The sequence below is a fragment of the Ctenopharyngodon idella genome, chromosome 7 (assembly GCF_019924925.1).
Source record: "Ctenopharyngodon idella isolate HZGC_01 chromosome 7, HZGC01, whole genome shotgun sequence".
Classification (NCBI taxonomy): domain Eukaryota; kingdom Metazoa; phylum Chordata; class Actinopteri; order Cypriniformes; family Xenocyprididae; genus Ctenopharyngodon; species Ctenopharyngodon idella.
Window position 1 is genome coordinate 22,138,791 of NC_067226.1, and position 22,724 is coordinate 22,161,514.

The 22,724-nt window shown below is 38.1% G+C and overlaps 1 protein-coding gene across 1 annotated transcript in view; it reads left to right on the forward strand.

The window, feature by feature from the left end:
- The window catches only part of pcxb (pyruvate carboxylase b), a 203,665-nt gene that overhangs the window by 25,113 nt on the left and 155,828 nt on the right, over window positions 1-22,724 (forward strand). The window contains exon 8 of the mRNA XM_051900588.1: window positions 10,057-10,175. Coding sequence (XP_051756548.1) covers window positions 10,057-10,175 — 119 coding nt within the window. The remainder of the gene's footprint in view (window positions 1-10,056; window positions 10,176-22,724) is intronic.

Consider the following 22,724-nt stretch of genomic DNA (forward strand, 5'->3'; position numbering starts at 1 on the left):
GTGCTGGTAGATGCACCAGAGACCTGATTATAGCATTTAAACATGGGAAAAGTCCGATTTTCATGATATGACCCCTTTAAAGAAAAAACAACGTAAAACTGTTGTCTTAGTATTGAAAATTAAGTATAATCATCACAGATTTGAACTCTGGTCCTAATAACTTCATTAGAAGACTCTATTTTTCTGGCAATGAGGGCTTCATCCTTTCAACTGCTTCTATTTTTTTTAATTCTGTCACTGTCCATGGTTCTGAAATGCGTTCATTTAAAACACTATATACATTTGTCTTGTGATCTTCTGAGTAAGCAACAGTGGATAGTTAATTCTCAAGCATTCTGAGGGGACAGTTTACTTTGTTACAGAACTTTAACAAATTGCAGCAACAACAATTTAAAAAGAACTTGTGGACATTAATCTTGAACTCTGTTCATTTTATACCCTGTAACTAAAGTAAATGGGGCTAGACTGAAAAAGAGAGTGAGGATATAGTAAAAAGAAATAGATCTTCTGGACAGGATGAAAGAAGCGAATGAATAAAGGAGTAAACGCTGGTAGGGGTGGAAAGAGCAGTGAGAAGACGGTACTGTACTGTGAAGGACGTTCCCTTGGTTGCAAAATAAACACATTTTCTGACATCAACGCATCGCACACACACAGGCCTGAGGCACCCACGATATACCATGTGGAGTTGTGCTCTGCTGTTGATGGCCATGAGCTGTTGAATTGATTTATTACTTCTGGCTGCTGTTGTTGACATGGCTGAAATCTAAATGGCTACAGCCGGCTGGCAATGTAAGCACTTTAAAGGGCACCGTAAGTCATTTATCCTCGCTCTCACACAGCTTTATTTTATTTTCAATAAAATTTCCATCTGACAGTCTTGTGGTCTGTGGTCAAAAAGATTGAATTCTAAGATTAAGCCTGTGGTATCAGAATCTCTTTGTGTTGGGCAGAAAAGGCCCATTGTCCCTTCCCTTTGCTTCATTCACTCCGTACATTCACACCTCTCTCTGCGTCCATCTAAACGCCCCACACTAAATAAAACGCTAAGTGCACTTAACCTTTCATAAACAGCGGAAACTGAGAGATAAACAACAGGAAAGCCTGCAGCTTGCTGTCGTCAGCAGTCTGACCTGCTCAGTGTCTGTGATGTTGGCTGATATCTCTCACTCCTTTTTGGTCTTTCATTCTGGGGTTTGTATGCAACGAATGTGATTCAAACAGAAATTAGCACATTTTAAAGGAACTGGGAGTACAACAGCTCTGTTGACAGATGCAGTTAACACACCACATGTGGCATACTGTGTAATTCAGACTTTGAATGAAGATTTGTTACTGCACATGAGCCATTTGCATACATTTGGCATGAACATCCAGTTTAAAGCCCCGCTTATCTGATGCGTTTGTGTCTGATCTAGTGTCAGGGTGATCGCCGATTTTGTAAATGTGACCAGAAAACATGTCCTCCCTTTCTTTCTCTCTTGATATCACTCTCCCGCTCGCCGATTTGAAATGCAAATAGTTATTGGATGACAATGAATTTTGCAGCTAAAAGCCATTAACTCTGAGCTGATTGACTATAGCAAGCAAAATTCATGAATAAATCTTCAAGGAAGGATTACAGATAAAACCAGCTCATCAAATAACACAGAAGCCTGAGATAACCCGATTCTATCATTCTCTCCTCACATCTCACCTCTCTCTACTCCCTACAGAGAAATACAAACCATTCTTCAGCATACTGCAGTCTTTCTCATTCTCTGCTTGCTCTTCCCTAAGGCTGTGTGGAGTGCTGCAAAGTGGGTGTTGCGCAAATGACTGCCAGATCTCTCTAAAACAGACGGGCCGCTGGTGTTATAAAGCAGGTCTTTTGTAGGGACCCTGTCCTAAAGGCTCAGAGCGAGCAGTTGACCTGCACTGAAACAAACATGTAGGACAGGCTGTTGAGGGAGAAATTTTCATCTCCATTCCAAGTTAATCAATTTCCATTCTGTTAAACGATTTGTGTGTCTTATTCACTTAACCATACATACTGTAAATATAAACCCACATGAATCTAGGACAGACTAATTACACACTCATGTATGCTACATAGGCCTGCTCATCATAGATAACTAGAGTGCTTCTTATGTAAAGTTTCCTAGAAATTAGGATCAGGAAATAACTGCTTTTTTGCTCCCGTTTTTAACCTGAATGGTTTTAAATGACCACCGAATTCAAATGAGCACTGAAATACTCTGACAGTGCTTACAAGAGATATACACTGCCTGGCCAAAAAAAAGTTGCTTTTTGGATTTAAATAGGCAAATGCTGAAGAGTCTATGATTGGATCATTATGCAGTGATTATTATGTTTCTAGCATGTTAAATGTTTGGCAACAGTTCTTCTAACAAGATCTTGACCAAAAATGTATGCACCTCTTGACGATTTTGCTAAACTAACACAATACAATAAGACAAAGGCATCAGGTAACACGCCATTAAAAAGTTACCATAGTAAAAGTAAAAACATTAAAAAAGTACCATAGTAAAATCCTGTAATATTGAGTTAATACATATAAAAACACAAACCAACACATTCTCACCTGTGAAAGGTTATCCCATTTCTTCGGGAATATAAATCCCATGCTGACGTGTCTGGAGCCGTCGAATGTGGCATCTACGTATACATACGTACATACATCTATGGTGATTACTGCACTGCTTTTCAGTACTGAGTGAGCAGTGTAGTGTGATTTACGAATCACTTGAGACTCTTTTTAGTGAATCAAAACATATAGTATGACAAGTGTACTTTGATTATGAACATAATCGGTCATAATCATAAGAGTCGTAATAGCTCATAAGAGTGAATCAAACACATGCGTTGTGACCAGTGTAGTCTAATTTCTAACCGAATGACTATTATAAGTTGTTGTTGGGTTTAGAGAATCAAAATCCCAAATGAATCATTCAGAGAAGTTACTAAATTGATGTAATTCACTTACAGAATCGCAAGTTATTACGTTTTTCATGTTTGTTTCAAAACCAATAATGTGTCTTGCTGCACTTAAGGCTCGTGAGACTTGTGTAGTTATTGACTGGTTGTTTGACAGTGTGTAATTTATTGTAGTGGTATAAAATTCAGTTAACATGCATTTAGAAAATAGGTTAATTTCATGCTGACTTTACCAGAATTCCTTACGATTACCATCCAAACTAGAAACACATATACTTCTAAATATACACTAACCCACAAATAAACTGGCTTATTCACAGCTCACTGCATTTATACTCTCTTCTTCTGTGAGTATCTAGGCTATACATTTTCATGCCTGAAAGTGTGTACACACAAACACACTTTAGCGACAAATACACTTCTGTTCTCTAAGCTCTTAAGCTCTTATCCATATTACCTGATGTGAGCTGTATGCACAATTGTTGTACAAGTCAGAAAAATGACTTAATTGAGCTGTTCATGCAGGAGCTCATATTTAATGCATTTCACAGAGAGATTGAAGAGAGACCGGCAAAATATTTCTCCAGTCTTCTGTCTTCTGCAGAATGTCCTGCTGGTGTTAACAAGCTTCAGGACTGCACTTATCTGCTGCCTCTTATTTTATATTCTGACTGAGAACAATCTTAATTCCATCAGACTGCCAGCAGGGGGATTTTTGAGGGATTTCATTGGTTTTGTCTGGAGTGTGTGTGGAAGGGATGGTGTTATGCATTTTGTTTGTTTGTTTTTCAGTTTAGCTTGGATGCCTTGGATTATATTCACTGAAGCTTTGGGGTCTTACTGAGTATTATGGGACATTTGCCATGGAGTTTATTGTTTTGTCTGTGGGCCAGTTTGATGGATTCAGTAAAACTTCAGACTCAAGTGTTTTTTACAAAACAAATTAAGTGGGAGGGGGAAACAAAGGATGGACATTGGAACACAAAATCTTTCATACAGAGAAAGGCCATGTTTACACTTGGCATTAAAATGTGGCCTATATCTGAATGTTGTCTGCATATGCACTTTAAAAAGACTTGTTCGTAAAGATCAAGATATGTGTCAAGAAGGTTATGAGAGAAACTGGCTCTGATGTCAGCAAAAAAAAGGCATTTCAAGACAATGAAATTAAATGTTCAACCTCGTGATTGCAAGGATTTATTTTAAAAAGACCCCCAGAATTTCTAATGAAGAGTTGCTTTGCACCAGCTCCATTCTAGATTTTAAATTTAAATTGTGCATTGGCAAAACAGATTAAATCTGTTAGCTGAATATAGAAGCTGCTTGATGGGAGTAAACGTGCTGTGTTTTGATTGGGTGATGATCAAATTGGCTTGATTGGATCATAAGTTTCGATGTTATTGCAAGTTGTAAACATGAAGATGTGGAGGATAAAGATGTAGAGAAAAGTATTGTGTTTAGCTTTAGATTTTTTCCTGTCAGTACAGTTTAGAGATAAAGAAGGCGAGAGAGAGAGAGTTTTCTTCCTCTATCAATGTGATGGGGTGGATGAAAGGTTAAAAATAAGGAATGGAGTAAAAACGACGAGCCAGATCAATAAAAATGAGATAACGTGAATTAATGAGCAATTTTTAGTTCCCTTTTTTTGTTTTATTTAATTGCCTGTGTTGCCATGACAACTGACTTCACTCAAAGTCAACTTCACTCAAAATTCCTAAAGAGTTGTGAAGTACAGCAAGGATTTACCCCTTCACTCCCTCTCCTTCACTTACGCAGACTCATTCAATCACTCACTCACTGCACACTTACTCTCAGACTCATTCACTCTCACACTAAACCACACTATTTATACTAAAAGATAGCATAAAATAGTGCATAAATTTGCAAATCGGTATGCACTACTCGCTCACTGACTTGCTATTCACTCGCTCACTCACACACATACACTCATTCACTTGTCCACTGTCTCACTCTCTCACTGATTTACTCACTCGTTGACTCATTTGCGCACCCAATCACTCACTCAGTGACAATATCATGTCTCGCTTACTGACTATCATTTAATGACTCATTAACAGACTAATTCGCTCACTCACCCACAGACTCACTTGCACACGGACTCATTCGCTCACTGATTCACTTAATAAGTGATTCACTCACTAAGTTGCCTGCTCACTCACAGATTCATTCACTCGCATGCTGACTCACTCACTAGTTCACTCACTGACTCAATTGCTCACTCACTCACTTATTCACTTAGACTAATTCAGTCATAGGCTGACTTACTCGCTCACTAATTCACTCACTGACTCATTTGCTCACGCACTCACTTATTCACTCACAGACTAATTCAGTCATAGGCTGATTCACTCACTCACTAATTCACTCACTGACTCATTTGCATACTCACTAATTCACTCACTGACTCATTTGCTCACTCACTTATTCACTCTCAGACTAATTAACTCTCATGCTGACTCATGCGCTCACTAATTCACTCACTGATTAACTCGCTCACTCACTTATTCACTCAGACTAATTCACTTGCACACAGACTCACTTGCTCACTTATTTACTCACTGATTCATTTGCTCACTCACACACACTCATTCACTCATCCACTGACTCACTGATTCACTCATTCACTGACTTAATCCCTCACAGACTCATTAACTTGTCCACTGACTCATTAACTGACTTACTGATTCATTCAATGACTCTCACTCACTCCCTCACTTGTAAGTTCACTCTTGTAGTGAGCTTGTTTTTTATATAGCTTTGTTTTTTAAGACTCTGAATCATTATCAGTGTCTTAGTTCCAACCATATTTCTTTTCTTCCCTCTCTCTTTGGTCTATTGTCAGATTAATTGAAGGAGGGGATGACCCCAGTGGTTTTCCCAATATTGTGCTTTTGCTCAATGAGCAAACAGAATGCTTGATGTAGTGCATGAAAGGCCATGTTTGTGCGAGTGCTTCTCTAATGTATTCTGAACAGACAATCTGCCATCTGCTTTATTGTCTGAAAAATCTATAAACAGCAAAGCGGATCCTCATAATAACAAGTTTTATTTGAACTTGTCTTGTTTATTATACTTTCATACACTCAGTTAAATAGTTTCATTAGTTCATAACATACAGCATTCTCTAGATGTCACTAAAGCAGTGAGGGAAGTCTGAGCACATCTGGAGCTCTGACATACTGCCGGTAATGATAGAACAATGATGTGTGCTAATAACCATAGTGATACTTCTCCTTTTATACTCCTCATGTATTCACATCTATCCTTCATATTTTGACCTGTTCACTGTCTTTCACATCTGTGTATTCTGGGTCATATCTGTAGGTGAACGGTCACCATAGCAGCCGCTTGAGAGCTGATTATAATCACGCATGTCACCACAAACACGTCTGATCAAAAAGACACTGATTACGTCTCTCTCTCCAGCCCCCCCCCCCCACTCTTCTCTTCACCATCTGTCCTTTCTTCCAGCCCCTCCTTATGGTACTCTTGTTATAACCTGCCTATTTGACTCTGCATCATAAAGAGACGTAGCAGAATAAAGTTGATTTCAATTCAGCTGAAAACAAGTGTTGTGCAGAAACATCTAACTGCAGGGTAAAAGAAAGTGGCTTTAGTTGAAAGGATTAGAAAGAGACAGGGAGGTCAAGGAGGTCTGTAGTATCTGTAGAAAGCTGTCAGCAAGCATTTCCATTCATTATCTTTATTCTTTCGGGCCAGTTGCATGAACCATAAATGTCATGTGACTAATCACTATGGAGCCACAGGAAAATTATGTCATGACACAAGAATTGTATATAGACAGTATGAAACTAAAATTGATACTTTTATTTAGCAAGGACGCATTAATTTGATCAAAATGACAGTAAATACATTTGTAATGTTACAGATTCCTATTTCAAATAAATACTGTCCTTTTGAACTTTCTATTCATCAAAGAATCCTGAAAGAACTGTATCACGGTTACCACAAAAATATTAATCAGTGATTAATCAACGACTGTTTTCAACATTGATAATAAGAAATGTTTCTTGAGCACCAAATCAGCATATTTAGAAGGATTTCTGAAGGATCATGTGACACTGAAGACTGGAGTAATGGCTGCTGAAAATATAGCTTTGCCATCACAGGAATATAAAATATTTAAAAAATATTAAATATTTAATATATAAAAAGGTCCATTGTCTTTTGTCAATATAGAGTAGTGATGTATACAGGTCAAACAGATGTCACTTTCAAACCAAGCATCTTTCTGTTTGTCAGCATGGACAAAATGAACGAAATCTGGGTGGGAAAAAAATGTAACCATGGTTCCCTGAAAAGAGGAACGAGACACTGTGTCCATTTTCCCCATTCAAAAGGGAATCCCAATTGCATGGATTTCTATTAGAATGTCTCAGTTTTTAATTTTTTCCATTTAATGTCAGTAAACGAACACTGTTATGATTGGCTAATGTTGATGGCTGATGTGGGTAAGTGTCAGCCGTTAAGTAACTGATGCTAGTGGGTTGGGCCTATGGTGCGATGACTTAAAACTATTTGACAATGTTTAGCTCTAGAGGCAGGTATATGGAAATGTATTTGTCCGTATGATTTCACAAATCCCACAGTATCCAAATGAGCCATTTTTGGAGCCTAATTAAATAAATCATTTGTTTAGAATGAGGAGGATGTTTTAAGATATGAATCTTGCAGGATGTTTTAATGGTGCAATGACCTCTTTTGTCAAAAGATCAAGGCAAATTTGATTTCTCATGTCATGACCCCTTTAAGTCTTATAGTTTTTAAATTGGTTATTTTAACAACCTATAATCTATAATATACGAAATTTGATTTATTGTATAAATATTCATGTTACACATTTTATATACTGTACATGTCAGAGTATATTTATTCAAATGAAAATATCTATCATGCTACATGAAATCCTTGGAAGTTCATTTATGATTTTGTTTTATTTTAAAACATAATTCTGAATAAATCAATTCATGTCACATTAGTGCATGTCAGAAGACCAGCAGCATTGAGTTGTTTTACATATTCTCATAAGTTTCCATTTTGCCACAATGACAGTAGGCACATGTGTATCCGCGTGAATCAGATCAATTCTTGCCTTCTGGTGGTATCAATTTGTACATGCAATTACAGTTTCTGAAGTGACATTCAGGCTTGATAAATCACTGTGGGTGCAATTTAATCTATAAGCATTAACATCGGCATGTATTATGTGCATGTATGAAGGAACGCTCTATATTACATATTCAACACTCTCAAAAACAAAAATGCATTTTTTTTTTCATTCTCTTCATGAGGAAAGACTTTTACTTCACATTCCAGAATTCATTTGTTCATTTTTTTTTCATTCATTGATTTATCCATTTTCTCATTCATCCACATGTTTGTCACTGGTTCATTCAATTTTTTCTCTCTCTCCTCCTATCGGTAGTGGTTTAGCTGACATCACTTTGAACCCTGTTCTCATGGTCATGTTAGTCGGTTAAGATTAAAAAGCATCAAATCCTCCTGGCACGATTGACATGGGGTGTTTAGGGATGAGGGAAGGAGGGATGAATGGAAAAAGGGTAGGAGCTGAGTAAATTAATTTTGTCAAATCAGCATCACAGTAGTTTGAAAGTCTGTTTGTGTAAAGCGTCTAAAAGTGTGGATATGTCTATGTAAATGTAGTAAATATTGTAATTTGTCAGAGTAAGTTTAAAAAGCTATGTTTGAAATTATATTTGTGTGTGTATACTTGTGTTTGTGTTGTTTGTGTGGGTGAGCGTCTGCTTTTGGCAAGCTTGTTGCAATGTGGGATTAGTAGGCAACGCTAAATTGTAGGGAGAAATTGGATCAGATTACAGTGAATTTTGGCACTGGATTATCTTCAATCCCTTCAGTGTATCCGAGTAGCCTGAATGAGTGTTTATGAAAGACATTGTGAGAGAGAAGACACCACGAAAAGAGAAGAGAGTTGCAAACTTTAGAAGAAGTAGGATTTGTGTCTTGGATCTCCTTCTTCTGTTTTTGTCTTCTATGTTTAATGTGAAAGTGTTTTCATCTCACCTAGTATATCTATCTCTATATCTCATACACATCTCCTGCTCCATGGGTTGTGTTTTGGGCTGGTATCAAGAGCAGCGGTCCTGCTGATTTCATGGCTTTTACCAGAAGCTTCTTTGCTTCCTTCCACTGGCACCACACTGTTCAGCAGAATTAACCAATCGCCTGAGGGTTTTTTTCCTACAAGCTTGAGAGATTTAAAGAGGGAAAGTTTGGGCTTTTTAAACTAAATCTCTGCTCATCATGTTGGGTTCAAACTGTCATTCCTCTGGGAGCTCAAGCAGAAGCCCCTGGGGATTCCAGCACATGTAAATAAAGTTCAAACTTACTCATCTTCTCAAAATTTCCATACCAAAATCTCTGACAATGTTACCGCTATTTCTAGTGTCTAACAGAAAGCATCTTTTGATTATTGCATACTGTGGAGCTGATGTGCTGGGTCTTTGTGCTGTGTCTTAACTTGGCAACCAATTTTACTGGATGCCTTCCAAAGAACCGTGCAGCTTGAAGTACAGTAGAGCAGGGATGGACAACAACAGTCCTGGAAAGCAACTGCCCTGAGGGTTTAATTCTATCCCTAATCAAACACCTAAAAATCTAACCTTAAGGTGATGATACATGGGGCAACTTTTTGAGCAATGTTGCCGAGCGATGTTGCTTGGGCACTTTCCCATTGGGAATGGGCAAAAAATTTCTATCTGGATACTTTAGATCAAAATTTGTTGCCCATTCTCAATGGAAAAGTGCCCAAGCAACATCGTTCGTCAACATTGCTCAAAAAGTTGCCCCATGTATCATCACCTTAAGTCTTGCAAATTACAGGCAGGTTTGTTTGATTAGGGATGGAACTAAACTCTGCAAGACATAAGTTGCCCATCCCTGAACTAGATGCTTTAGAATCCATCTAATGTTTAGTAGAGCACACAAGAGAGGTCCAAAACTGGTTTAAAGAGGTTTAAAGTGGTCAATAAACAACATGTGCTTACATGTTAAATGTATTTTCATGCTAACACAACAACCCTGCAACATTTTTCATAGGTGGGCTATGAGAATGCAGGCACAGTGGAGTTCCTGGTGGACAAACATGGAAAGCACTACTTCATCGAGGTCAACTCCCGCCTACAGGTGGAACATACGGTTACCGAAGAGATCACTGAGTGAGTGAAAAACTATACAATTGCCTTTACATGATGCACAGGAAATAAACTCACAGAAATGTGGAGGCTTTTATTGTAAGATTTATAGCTTGTTTGAGCTATTTTCCAAAATGTTAACTTGGCACATGCTGAGAATTAAATGAATAGCAAATCAAAATACATCACAGATTTTTGTTTGCATGTACATAATCCATTCATTTCTCTGATTCTGTATGTCTGGAGGATATTACATTTACCATTATATTCTATCCAGATGCTTTCTTATCAAAGAAACTACTTAGAAAGCACAAACATCATGTACACTGCAATTACTTAAACAGTCAAACACTGAAGAGCACTTGTGTGCAAATATACAAAAGTTACAGTAATTGCATTCACACACTGCGGTAGCACTCATAGCCTGCTAGACAATCTAGCTTAAACCAGCTTCTGATAGCTAAATTTACATGGTTTCTTGCTAGTACAAACTTCTCATTTATTGAACAGTTGGACTGCCAGCTGGTTGACCTGCATTCAAACTGGTCAGTGGATTTCAACTAAGGGGCCGGGGCCAAGTAGGGGACCTCAGCAAATTTTCAAAGGGCCTTAAGATATAAAAAGTAAATTAATAATTAAATAATAATAATAATAATAATAATAATAAAATAAGCTCAAAAACAACAACAACAACAACAAAAACAGATATTTCTTATTATATTTCATGTAGCTCCTTTTTTAACAGATAATAAGATTAGTATATTAAAAAAAGTTTTGAAAAACAAAATAGGGCTGGGAACCTTCAAATATTGTTGTGGACAATGGGAAGCATGTGCAGTTTTGAGCAATCTCTCGCCACGAGTTACAACCCATGTAAACATCTTTGTATTCTTTCATTCTAGAGTTGTACAAATGATGGTACATTCAAACCTCTTTGCACAATCTCTTGTCTATGTAGGCCTCCATTGTCGCTGTAGCCTGCATGCATTCCGGTCTGTTCTGTTTATGAAGTTTTTCATCAACTACCTTGTGAATTGACACCCCCAGGGCACGTTTGCAGATAAAGTGATGACTGCAAAAAAAAATTAAATACGCATATGTGACCTGTGTATACGCGCAGGTACAAAAATCTGGCGGTGCGCGTACAGTATGTGTGTACTCTTCTGATGACGAAATTTGAATCACGCACACTGTGCACTGACCCTCACGTACGCGTAAAATGTGAAGTATACTTTGTGCTTCAAGCTAGTATGACCTGTTTTTTTTTTTTTCTCTGTCGAGTCAAATCAACAAATCTAGTAGCACTAGTACTACTTTATATACAGTATATGCAGTACTAATGTAATGGTAGTTAGCGAAGAGAGAGTAATACTAGTTACTGTAATTGGGTCCTAGAAAAGATTTTGCTTGTAATAGATCAGTGGATGTGAATGTGATTCCTACAAGAAGTGAATCATAAATTGGTGCCCAAAAACAGTCTGAAAATAAGTGATGAGTCGAAAGCTGTGATTGGTTATTTGAAGTACTGTATCCACAGTTAATATGTTGGCCAGAATAATAACAGCGTGTGAGAACATGCAAATTTGCATTGATATGTGTGTGTGAGTGTGTTTGCAGTCTGTCAGTGTATAGTGTCTAAATGTTTGTCTGCCGCCCCACCTTCATAAGTTGGTCAAGGGGAGAGAAGGATGATAGGAAGAGAGAATGAGAGAGAACGTGTTAGGAACAGCATGTGTATGAGAGAGAGGAAGGAAGAGGAGAGAGGCGTTATAAATAGCTCTTACCTCCCCTGATAACCTATGAGCTGCTCCATAATGACATAGAGATGAGCCTGATCTCATCACATACACACACACACACACACACATACACACATGCTGACAAGCACGCAGACATTAACGCACTGATGAGTCAAATGATTGATAGCGCTCCTTTCATTCTTCCTCTACACACATACACACACACAAACACATCTTTGTGTTTTCCAGCACAAGTTCCTCACCACAGAAATGGAGACTCATGCATTATAGATATCAGAGTTGTCAAGTGTAGTTGACAGTGCTGCTCTGAATTGGCTCTCATTGCGTGTGCTGCCATCTTAGATTTGCAAAGGATTTATTGAAATATATTATAATAATTAGTCTGTCATATGGATATTATACTGCTTCTTTTATGTGGGAAAATATACATGGTTCGCAATGCAGTCATATTTGTATGTGTATATTTTTCCTCTCAAAATGTGTGTGTGTGAAAGATTAGTAATATTTTCCATTTTATACATTAATGTCATCCACTCGGTGTGGTTTCTGTTTGTTTAATGTCACCACATGTGTATCTGTGGTTTTGATTTGATACAAACACTGTAATTTCCTTTTCACATGCTTATAATGGAAAAAATGGAAACATGGTCTCAGTTGTTTGTTAGGAGAAAGATTTTGTTATATTCTCCTTTTCTACTCCTTTATTTACTTTACAGTACATACTATCCATCTATTTTCTAGTTATGTGTTTATTTGTTATTAGAGTTCCTGTTTTTATCTTCCATAAAATGAGCTATAAAATGAATGGATAGTGTAGACCAGATCATTTGGTCTTAGAAGATTTGAATTCATAGTGTTTGAAAACAGGATATCGATATTTCATTTTGTAAATATGCTTATCATCAATACCAATATACCGACAGCTCTAGTTTGAGTTTGTACTCAAATATCTGGCTTCTGATCACAGACTTTGATGCCTTGGCGAATCTCAGCACAGTTTGAGACATTGAGATCTTTTCTGAAACTGAGAACGTAAGAGAATACTGGGGTATTTTTCTTAGGATCCAGCTGCTGGAAGCAGGAGACTTAAAGGGATAGTTCACCCAAAAATGAAAATTACCCCATGATTTACTCACCCTCAAGCCATCCTAGGTGTATATGACATTCTTCTTTCAGACAAATATAATCAGAGTTATATTAAATAATGTCCAGGCTAATCCATGCTTTATAATGGGAGTGGATGGTGCCCCAAATTCTAAAGACAGAAAAAAATGCACTCATCCATTATAAAAGAAGTCCACACACCACCAATGTTTTGTTAATAAAGGCCTTCTGAAGCGAAGAAATGCGTTTGTGTAAGAAAAATATCCATATTTCAAATTTTATAAACTGTAATCTCTAGCTTCCGCTAACTGTCATACGTGCGTTCACGAGAGAGTGGCGTCCCAGCTTATGACGTAGGACGCATGCGCAGTGTGAGCTCCAGTGACAAACATGGAAGTGCAGAGGAGAGAGCAAAACAAAATACCGGTCACAAATTAAAAGTACAAAACTAGGATTTCTTAAGAAAAATGTCGGAGGATTTCGATATAAGACTAGAGAAGATTTAGTTTTTTGCCATATTTGTTTGAACCGGAGTATACCGACCAGGAACTCCGGGAGATGGAGGAGGCTGCAGCAGCAAAACAAACTGAAAAACTGTTGGCCGAGGCATGTTTATATTGTCGGAGTAAATGCCAATCACTAGCGAAAACCACGTTAGCCAAACCCTGTAAGTCACATCACAAAAACAGCAGGCTAAGAGGGAGACAACACACCCAGATAGCAAGCAGTAAACAAACCGCGCAACTGATAGAGACAGCATTAACTTAGCCATCTGATGAGCCGAAAGTGATGGAAGACGCAACAGGGTAGAGAGCTCGCAGCAGCCCGATGGCAAAACTTGCAGGCAGTAAAAATTGCAGTCAACAATCAAGTCCAAAGCAACAACAGTTAGAAATGGAGTAATCCGAAAAGCACAGTAATCCGATGGCGATATAGAAATCCAAATAAAGCAGTAATCCGATCAGTGCAGCAAAACATACAAACAAACAATCCAGGTTTGAAGCGGTAGCCAGTCACGCACAGCGCTCTGCATCTCCCTTTGACTTTAGCTTTGTTGAAGCAACCCGGATATTCACAAGAAATCAGCATTTTAACACTAATAAAATGTAGAGTATAGCTCAAATAATTCGCTTCTTCACATGGATTTCCTTTGCTGTACACAACTTGGTTCTCGCGAGACTAGCATATTCTCACTGGAGCTCACGCTGCGCATGCGTCTTACGTCACAAACTGGAACGCCACTCTCTCGTGAACGCGCGTACGACAGCTAGCGGAAGTTAGAGATTACAGTTTATAAAGTTTTAAATATGGACACAAACGCATCGCTTTGCTTCAGAAGGCCTTTATTAACCACCGGTGGCGTGTGGACTTCTTTTATAATGAATGAGTGCATTTTTTCTGTCTTTAGAATTTGGGGCACTATCCACTCTCATTATAAAGCTTGGATTAGCCTGGACATTATTTAATATAACTCTGATTATGCTCTTCTGAAAGAAGAATGTCATATACACCTAGGATGGCTTGAGGGTGAGTAAATCATTGGGTAATTTTCATTTTTGGGTGAACTATCCCTTTAAGTCTCCTGCTTCCAGCAGCTGTCCAGACACAAGTATTTGTTTAATTAAAATGAACATAAATTAAATTCAGAAAAACAAACCAAAATGTCTAAATATTGTATATTTGAAATGATTGATCATTATTCCCTGTAAAATTATAGTACTGAGAATTAATTGTCATGAAAACAATCTTGTTGGTCCTAATAGGCTTCATACTGTATTTTAATTCTTGTGATTTTGGAGTGAAATATGGCCAAGGTTTTTGTGCTTATGTTTGTGGATGTATAGAGTATGTTGTGTGTCCAGGTGGATGTGTGTGTTCAATGTAGTCCACCACATATTGAGTAATGACCGTGCAACAAAGTCTCTAAATTGCCGCAGTAGATCTTTATTTTGGGTTGCATTGTTAGAGACAGAGGGAGAGGACACAGAAACAAGGATAAACTGCAAACGAGGCTGAGAACTAAGAGAAATAGAAAGGCTAAAGTCTGAAGTGAGCTAGGGTTTTGGTGACCGAGCACTAGAAAAACTATTTCACCTTTCTTTCTGACACTAATACCCTTATCAATTCCTGTGATTCAGTTCACAACCTTTCCCTTTCCCCTTTCCTCTTCATTCACTCTTGTTCATGGTTTTCTTCCATTTCTTTATTTCCCTATGCCTCTGTCCAACCACTTCTCTCTTTCATATCTCTTCAGTCTCATCCTCTCTGGCTTTTGTTTGGACTCTTTCTCATTCTTGTCCATCTGTATTTCTGTGTTTTCCCTGCTCATTCTTATCAGTTTGTTTTTATAGTTTCTGCTGCAGAAGTGAGGTAAGCAGCTGTTTATAAATGCATATTTTTGTGATATGATTGGCTGGATTAAATGAACACTCTTTTCCCCAAACATTCTTTTATAACTTCATTTTTTTTACACTTTTTCCCCCCTAGCTCATCTCAACATCATTTGCTGACAGTGAATTTATTATTAAAGAGGGAACGCCTCATTGAGGTTCTTTATTATTTGTTGACACATTCTTTGAAATGTGAATTGAGCCTGATTGGATTCTCAATTGAGGATCCTCCAGTTTATATTGATCCTTCACCCAAACTCTTGCTCTAGCATCATAAATCAAAGCACAGAAATGACCTCAGAGGTCATCCTCCATCTGTGCTGATTCTAGACCAGTTTTGCCATCTCTCCTGTACAGTTTTGACAAATGAAGTTATTCTTAGACCAGGATATAAATGGAATCCCTAGTGAAATCGTATTTCTTTTAAAATCTGTTGGAGGTCTGTAGAACAGTAGCCGCTAGCTTTATGTGCTTGGGGCATTGCAAAGAAGGATTTCATTAAATATAATGGCTCCTGGTGGACACAGCTCTGTGCTGGAGCTTTACTCTCTGCTGCTTTTATTCATCTTTTTGCCCATCTTTTTTCTGAAAACATGCTTTTAAAATAAACTGAGGTGTTGCTTATTAAGCTTACACAACTGACTCTAGTATGGTGTGATCAGGGTCTCTATGGCTCTGTGTGTTTTGTTATTTGCCATTTAGCAGACATTTGTCATCCAAGTACACTAATTGCAGAAACGGTTCCCCTAGAGCAGTCGGGTTAACAGCGCTAGTGAAGAACACAATGATGACAGAGCAGAATCTCAGTAAGTCTCTGGGGTGACCTTTACTTACAGCTCCACCTGCAGCCTTTGGATATAGGGACCATTAGGCTGCTTCTTTTTCTTTTCTTTTCTTTTCTTTTCTTTTCTTTTCTTTTCTTTTCTTTTCTTTTCTTTTCTTTTCTTCTCTTTTGATGTTCTGGGTGGTTGCTAGTAGTTGACTGATATGATGCCAAGATTGGTATATATCGGCCGGTATATCTGCATTTTTGTGTTTGGCTGGCATGAGAGTTGTGTAAGTGGAACTTTTGTTTTGCAAGCATTTACAACCTAGATCTATCCATCCATCCGAAACAGATGTAGGCTGGTAAGTGTTGTGTAAACCTCACTCCCCTGATCTCAAGAGATGCTCTAGCGACTGACGCTAGAGGTTGCAGCCTTTAGCCTCCTTGTTAGAGCGTCCGACTCCCACGCGGAAAGGCCCGGGTTCGCATCCCACTTGGAGCGGGCAGGTGCGAACTGGAGGGGCTACACGTCCGTCCATCCATCCAGGTGTGCAAAATAAATATAAATAGTGTTGTTGCACGTTTATTGCCCAGTGGGGGTATTTAACTGTTCATAAGGTAGATGGCCTGGGGGAAGAAGCTTTTCTTGTGCCTGGCTGTTCTGGTGCTCAGTGCTCTGTAGCTCCGACCAGACAGCAACAGTTCAAAGAGAAATTAGCCTGGATGTGAGGGGTCCAGAGTGATTTTGCCAGCACTTTTACTCACTCTGGATGAGTACAGTTTTTGGGGTGTGCCAATGATTCTTCCAGCAGTCCAGACTATCTGCTGAAGTCTTCTAAGTAGGAATGCACTGATACCAGTATCGCTATCGGCCCGATACTGCACTCGTGTAGTTAGGGCCTGAGCACCGATGGTGCGAGGACCCTATTGGAATTGCTCAGTTTATTATTATTCTTCCGCTTCTTCTTCTTCTTCTCCCAAATGAATCGCATTTTTGAGGGCCTCAACATGCTCGAAAACTCATGAAACTTTGCACACACCTCAGAAGTGGTGAAAATTTACATCTGTTATGGGTCTCAGAATTAGGCGTGGCAAAATGGCTCGATAGCGCCACCTACAAAATTTCAACTAAGTGCCCCTCGCACCACATTTCACATACAGGTATGAAATTCAGTATACATATGTAACAGCCCAGTCCCTACAAAAAAGTCTCTTGGTGCAAAATCTGAAAACCAACAGGAAGTGAGATATGAAACTTCACATGTGTGTTGAGAGTCCTGGCCTAAAGACATCTATATGCCAATATTCAGTTAGTCATAGCGCCACCTGGTGGCAACAGGAAATGGTTTGCTTTACACTGTAATTCACTCCCAGAAACACATTTCAATATGCCACGAAGTGCCAAACATACTAGAAACACGTTAAATCATGCAACACTTCGCTAAGTGCTAATGTATGCAATTAATGCCATGAAACAGGAAGTTGTTGTAACTCAGGCATACAATGTCTGATCTGCTCCAGACTTCACTTTTAATAATAGTCCTGGCCTGAAGACATCTACATGGCAATATTCAGTTACAGTCAAAGCGCCACCTGTTGGCAGCAGGAAGTGTGCCACTTTGAAATGACTTTGTCATATTCCCCTTATATTTACTCGCTTACATGCATGTAACCCATTGTTCACTGTTTTCCTAAGGCCAACGGGTGGCGGTGAGCCCAGGTGCGAGGGCCCTTTCATCGCTGCTTGCAGCTTTAATTGTACTTGTAATCATTAAAATGCTCAGATACCAACAACCGATACCACGCAGTGTGAACAGTACAGTGCTTGTGACAAAGAAACTCAGACAACAGAGCAAACAGAGAGCACAATGGATATATCAGATAAGGATGTCTATGAAGAAAATGTATTGAATTCATAGAATGTTAAACAAATTAAATATTTACACCTATATAGCTGCTGTGTGCAAGGTGATAAGCCAAATGCAGAGTGGGTTGAGCGCGTAGCGGCACGGACGTGCAAGCTTGTCGATCGTATCCCTCTTTCACATACATCACTGGAAAGTTTGTAGCTCGGTCGCATGTGGCAATAGCAAAGAAGGTAAAACGAGGCACATATTACTAATGTTAACCAATGTCAAAGAGAGAGAGAGAGAGCACACTTCTATTGCATTCTCACTCGGCACACATGCGTCATTTGGATTAAAACTAAATCGTATATGCAAGTAAAAACTTGAACTGTTATGTGATTTATGTATAATGAGTGGTTTCCTACATTTGTGCTGGGGTGTATCTCCTAAAGTCCACAATCATCTCCACTGCTTTGCACCAGACAACCAGCTTTTTAACCTCCTGTCTGTTTGTCACCGTCTTGGATGAGACTGTTAAGTGTAGTGTTGTCTGCGACACCTTCAGAAGCTTGACAAGAGGGGTCTTTGGCGTTGCAGACGTTGGTGTAGTTTTGAAAATGTGTACCAACTATTGTGTAAAGCACGTATCCAATTGTTAAAAAAAAAAAAAAAACTTCATCTGTAGCTTTTTTCAGAGCTTGCTTTCAATCATATTCCCCAGCACAGCAGATAAAATCCAGCACAGCTACTTGAGGAAGTCAACAGGCTGTGGCCTCTGCGTTCAATCAGCTGCACCTCACAGCGCAGCTCGACGCTCGGACCTATTCACTCTGACCTGAGGTGCAGTTTGAGGCCTATAGCAATGCTCCATGCTGAGCCCCACTAAGCATCATCAAACAATGTGGATAACCTAAGCTGTGAGGAGCCTTGCCTGCTTGTATTTGATATGATTGGAATAATGAGCCTTAGGGTGGAGCTTCGTGCTGGGGCCTGCTCTGCGTGATAAGAGCTGCAAATGGGCTTTGTTGCAGAGTTGCTTGCTGGGCTCTGATAAAGATACTGAAGCACTGGGTTTTCTGCACATTTTAACTTTCTCTTCACTTTAACTGCTCTATCTTGAGTAGTGTCATGAATACCTGTCCAAAATACACCATTTACCTGACTTAATGCACACCACCGTTCAAAAGTTTGTGGTCAGAAAGTTTTTTTAAATGAATAGGCTACTTTTATTAATCAAGGATGCAATAAATTGATCAAAAGTGACAGTAAAGACATCTGTAATTTTACAGAAGATTTCTATTTCAAATAAATACTGTTATTTTAAACTTTCTATTTATCAAAGAATTTTGTGAACACAGAATGGAGTATTGACTGCTAAAAATTCAGCCTTGCCATTACAGGAATGAATTACATTTTAAAATATATTAAAATGGATAATAGTTATTTTAAATTGTAATAATATTTTACAATTTTAATGTATTTATGATCAAATGCAGCCTTAGTAAGCATATGAAACTTTATTTCAAAAAAACGTTTTAACGGTAGTGTACTTTATAGTGTCATTATAATGTTTTAAGATGATTATAATGACTACAGACAACTCTACTTTTAAAAGATTTTTTTAGTGCATTTTGCAGAAATACATATTATTATTATTATTTGGTACGACTTATGAATCATTTCTTACCTTTGAGTTGGACAGCTCTGTTCAAGATATAAGCTTTTAATGCACACACACACACACACACACACACACACACACACACACACACACACACATATACACACAGGTTGTTGGCTACTGAATGGCTCCTGAAAGAGACTGATGAAAATTACATCAGAGGTAGCTTTCAAAAATGAATCACGCTGTGTGAGAGAACTTTTTTTATTATTATTATTCATGGCTCATCCATCAAGGGAAGGTCTCATCTTATCTAACCCTTTACCGTTATCTTTCTCATATCCTCTTGATTGCACTGAATGAAAGTGAAAGTGACATGTGAAGGCCAAGTATGGTAACCCGTACTCGGAATTTGTCCTCTACATTTAACCCATCCAGTTGTGTAAAGCATACACATCTCTAACCTTCCTTTTTGAGGCAAGAGGGAAAATTTTGTGCTAACACCTCTCTTTGATTAGCACTTGAAGGCCTCAATAAAAAGCATTGTCAATCATTTTTGATGGACAGCTGTTAAGCTTTATGGCTTCAAATGAACTACATTTTTGTAAACTTTTTGTGGATGTTTGTGATTGTCTGTGTGTATATTAAATCTAGAAACTCCTGCCAAACTCACACTATTGGTAGATCCAGAAGCTGACATGTTGGAGATGTTTGAAAGTGTCACAGTGTTTACACTCTTTGGGATGGGAACTGGAAAATGGTCCAAAACTCTGAGACAATTAATGAAAATGCTTCTATTTTGCATTCTTCTAGCTTTTCTTTTTATTTGTAAGTTATATTATAGCACAGCATAATAATAGTTAGTGCCAAAAAGTGAGCTTCAGTGGAATCAAGATCATCTAACCATCTGTACATAGGAGTTCACATGATCGCTGCCGCAAATGTACTTATTTGATTAGTGACAGAGAAATAGTGCAGAATCTGAAATATTTTAATGTCATGTATTACTGATTTGTTTTTTTGTTAACGTTACTACAGTCTTTTTAATGTGACTTCAGACTTTTGGATCCCACTGTAGTCTACATGTTGAACTATTATTCAAATATTATTAAAATATTTTCCTTTAAATCAAAAACTATCTGTAATTGTTCTTTTCTTGTCCAAAAGTATTCACAGTGTTTTTCTTGATCTCATAACAGTTCTTTGCTATTGCTGCTGCTCTCTCTCTCTCTGTCTCTGCTGGCCTCATTGTCTCTTTCATGTTGTATTTATTACTGGAGATTTTTTTTCATTATTATCCTATTATCTCCTGAATGTGTTTTCTGACTCATGAGTGTGGGGTGGCAGATAAAAGCGGTAAGCCAATAATTAATGCTTCTGTGAACAGCAGGCTGAGGGTGAAACCCAGATGAAATACAAGAGCTAGGAAATAGAGGTAAAAGTTAGCTTATAGGGAACATGGATTTGTCTCCTCAATACGTTCAGTACATGATGTGCTTTTGTATCTGCATGCACGTATTGTGTACACCTATTTTTGATCGGATATGCAGAAAAAGCAGAGGTGTGTATTTATGTTTGTTTGTGGAAAGGATGTGGCTTCAACCACTCAAGGTCAGCATGGTGTTAAAGGCTCATTAGCACATTCCTGCTGATCTTTGATCAGTATTGAGTGACGCGTGTCCTCTGTGACCTCTTCGATTTGAACAGCACATGTTTGACCCTGGACATGTGGTGAGACGTTAACTATATTGAGAATAAGACAAGTAAGCAATTGCAGGGTTCTTCAACATTTTTCCGGACCCCTGTTACAGCATAAATTTGAGTGCTTAATTTTAAGCTTTAATGCATTTACTTTAATTGTTTACAATTTCATTCAATTGAAAAGTCATGTACTGTACTTGTTCATTACATTTTTGCTTTACTTCATAATTCAATTTTTTTTGTGGGAGGGGGACAAAGAAGGGAGAAGCCATTTAGACTAAGTGAAAATGGCAGTATTTTCATTGCACTAGGTGTAAATATAGTAGTTGTTAGATGCTGTTTATACTTAGTGCAAATAGTGGTAGATACTTTTTTTATAATATACTACAATACAACTCAGTGTAGTGTAGTATATTATAAACATTATGTAATAATAAGAACATATTCACTATATGATTATATATATGAACACTGTTTCGACACTGTACGATTTCTTTATTAACTTTTTGAATTGGATGACATGAGATGAGGGTGTGTAAATGATGACAGAATTTTCATTTTTGGGTGAACTATCCCTTTGAAATCATAAATGGTTGCTGCCTTATGGAGACATTATTTGTCCTATTCCTAAAGCCCCCCTCTACACCTACCTCTATATTGAACCTGCTGATTAAAAAAAGGTGTCCTCAAAAGTCCAGGAAGGAAGCCATGTTTTGAGCATGGCGATATGAGCTGTGAGCTGTGCCCGCTTGTCCGATCAATGTGAGGACACCACATCTAGTTTCAATTATAGACCAATTAAATACACATCAGGCACTTTATTTACGCCTTTTGGATATTTTCTTCATTTTTCTTTTAAATTTAATGGCTCTCCAAGCTGATATGTGATAGGAAAAGGGAGAAGAATGAGTTCAGAAAATGGTGGATTCGATTGCGTCAAAAGCTAACGCCACCCACCTTGCTCTCCATGCCACTGCTCCTGTTACCATATGGGTTTCTTTTGTAATTTTGTCTGGCTTAACCAGACTTTAAATAGCCTCTGCCAACAAGGCGGGCTATTGGCACTTGGTTTAAATAGATACTCTAGGAAAAATTAGAAGATATTTTAAAGAATGTTGGTAACCAGACAGTTGATGGTAGCCATTGACTTCCATAGTGGGTTTTTTTTTTTTTTTCCCTATTATGTAAGTCAATGGCTACCGTCAGCTGCTTGAATAGCAAAACCCTTCAAAATGTCTTCTTTTGTGTTCAACAGAAGAAAAAAAGATTTTCATTTTTGGGTGAACTATCCCTTTTGTTGTTCATTTTTGCATCTTTTGTTTTTATTTTCAGGCTTTCATACATATTAGTGAATGAATAGTAATCTTTCCCTTTCTCTCTCTCA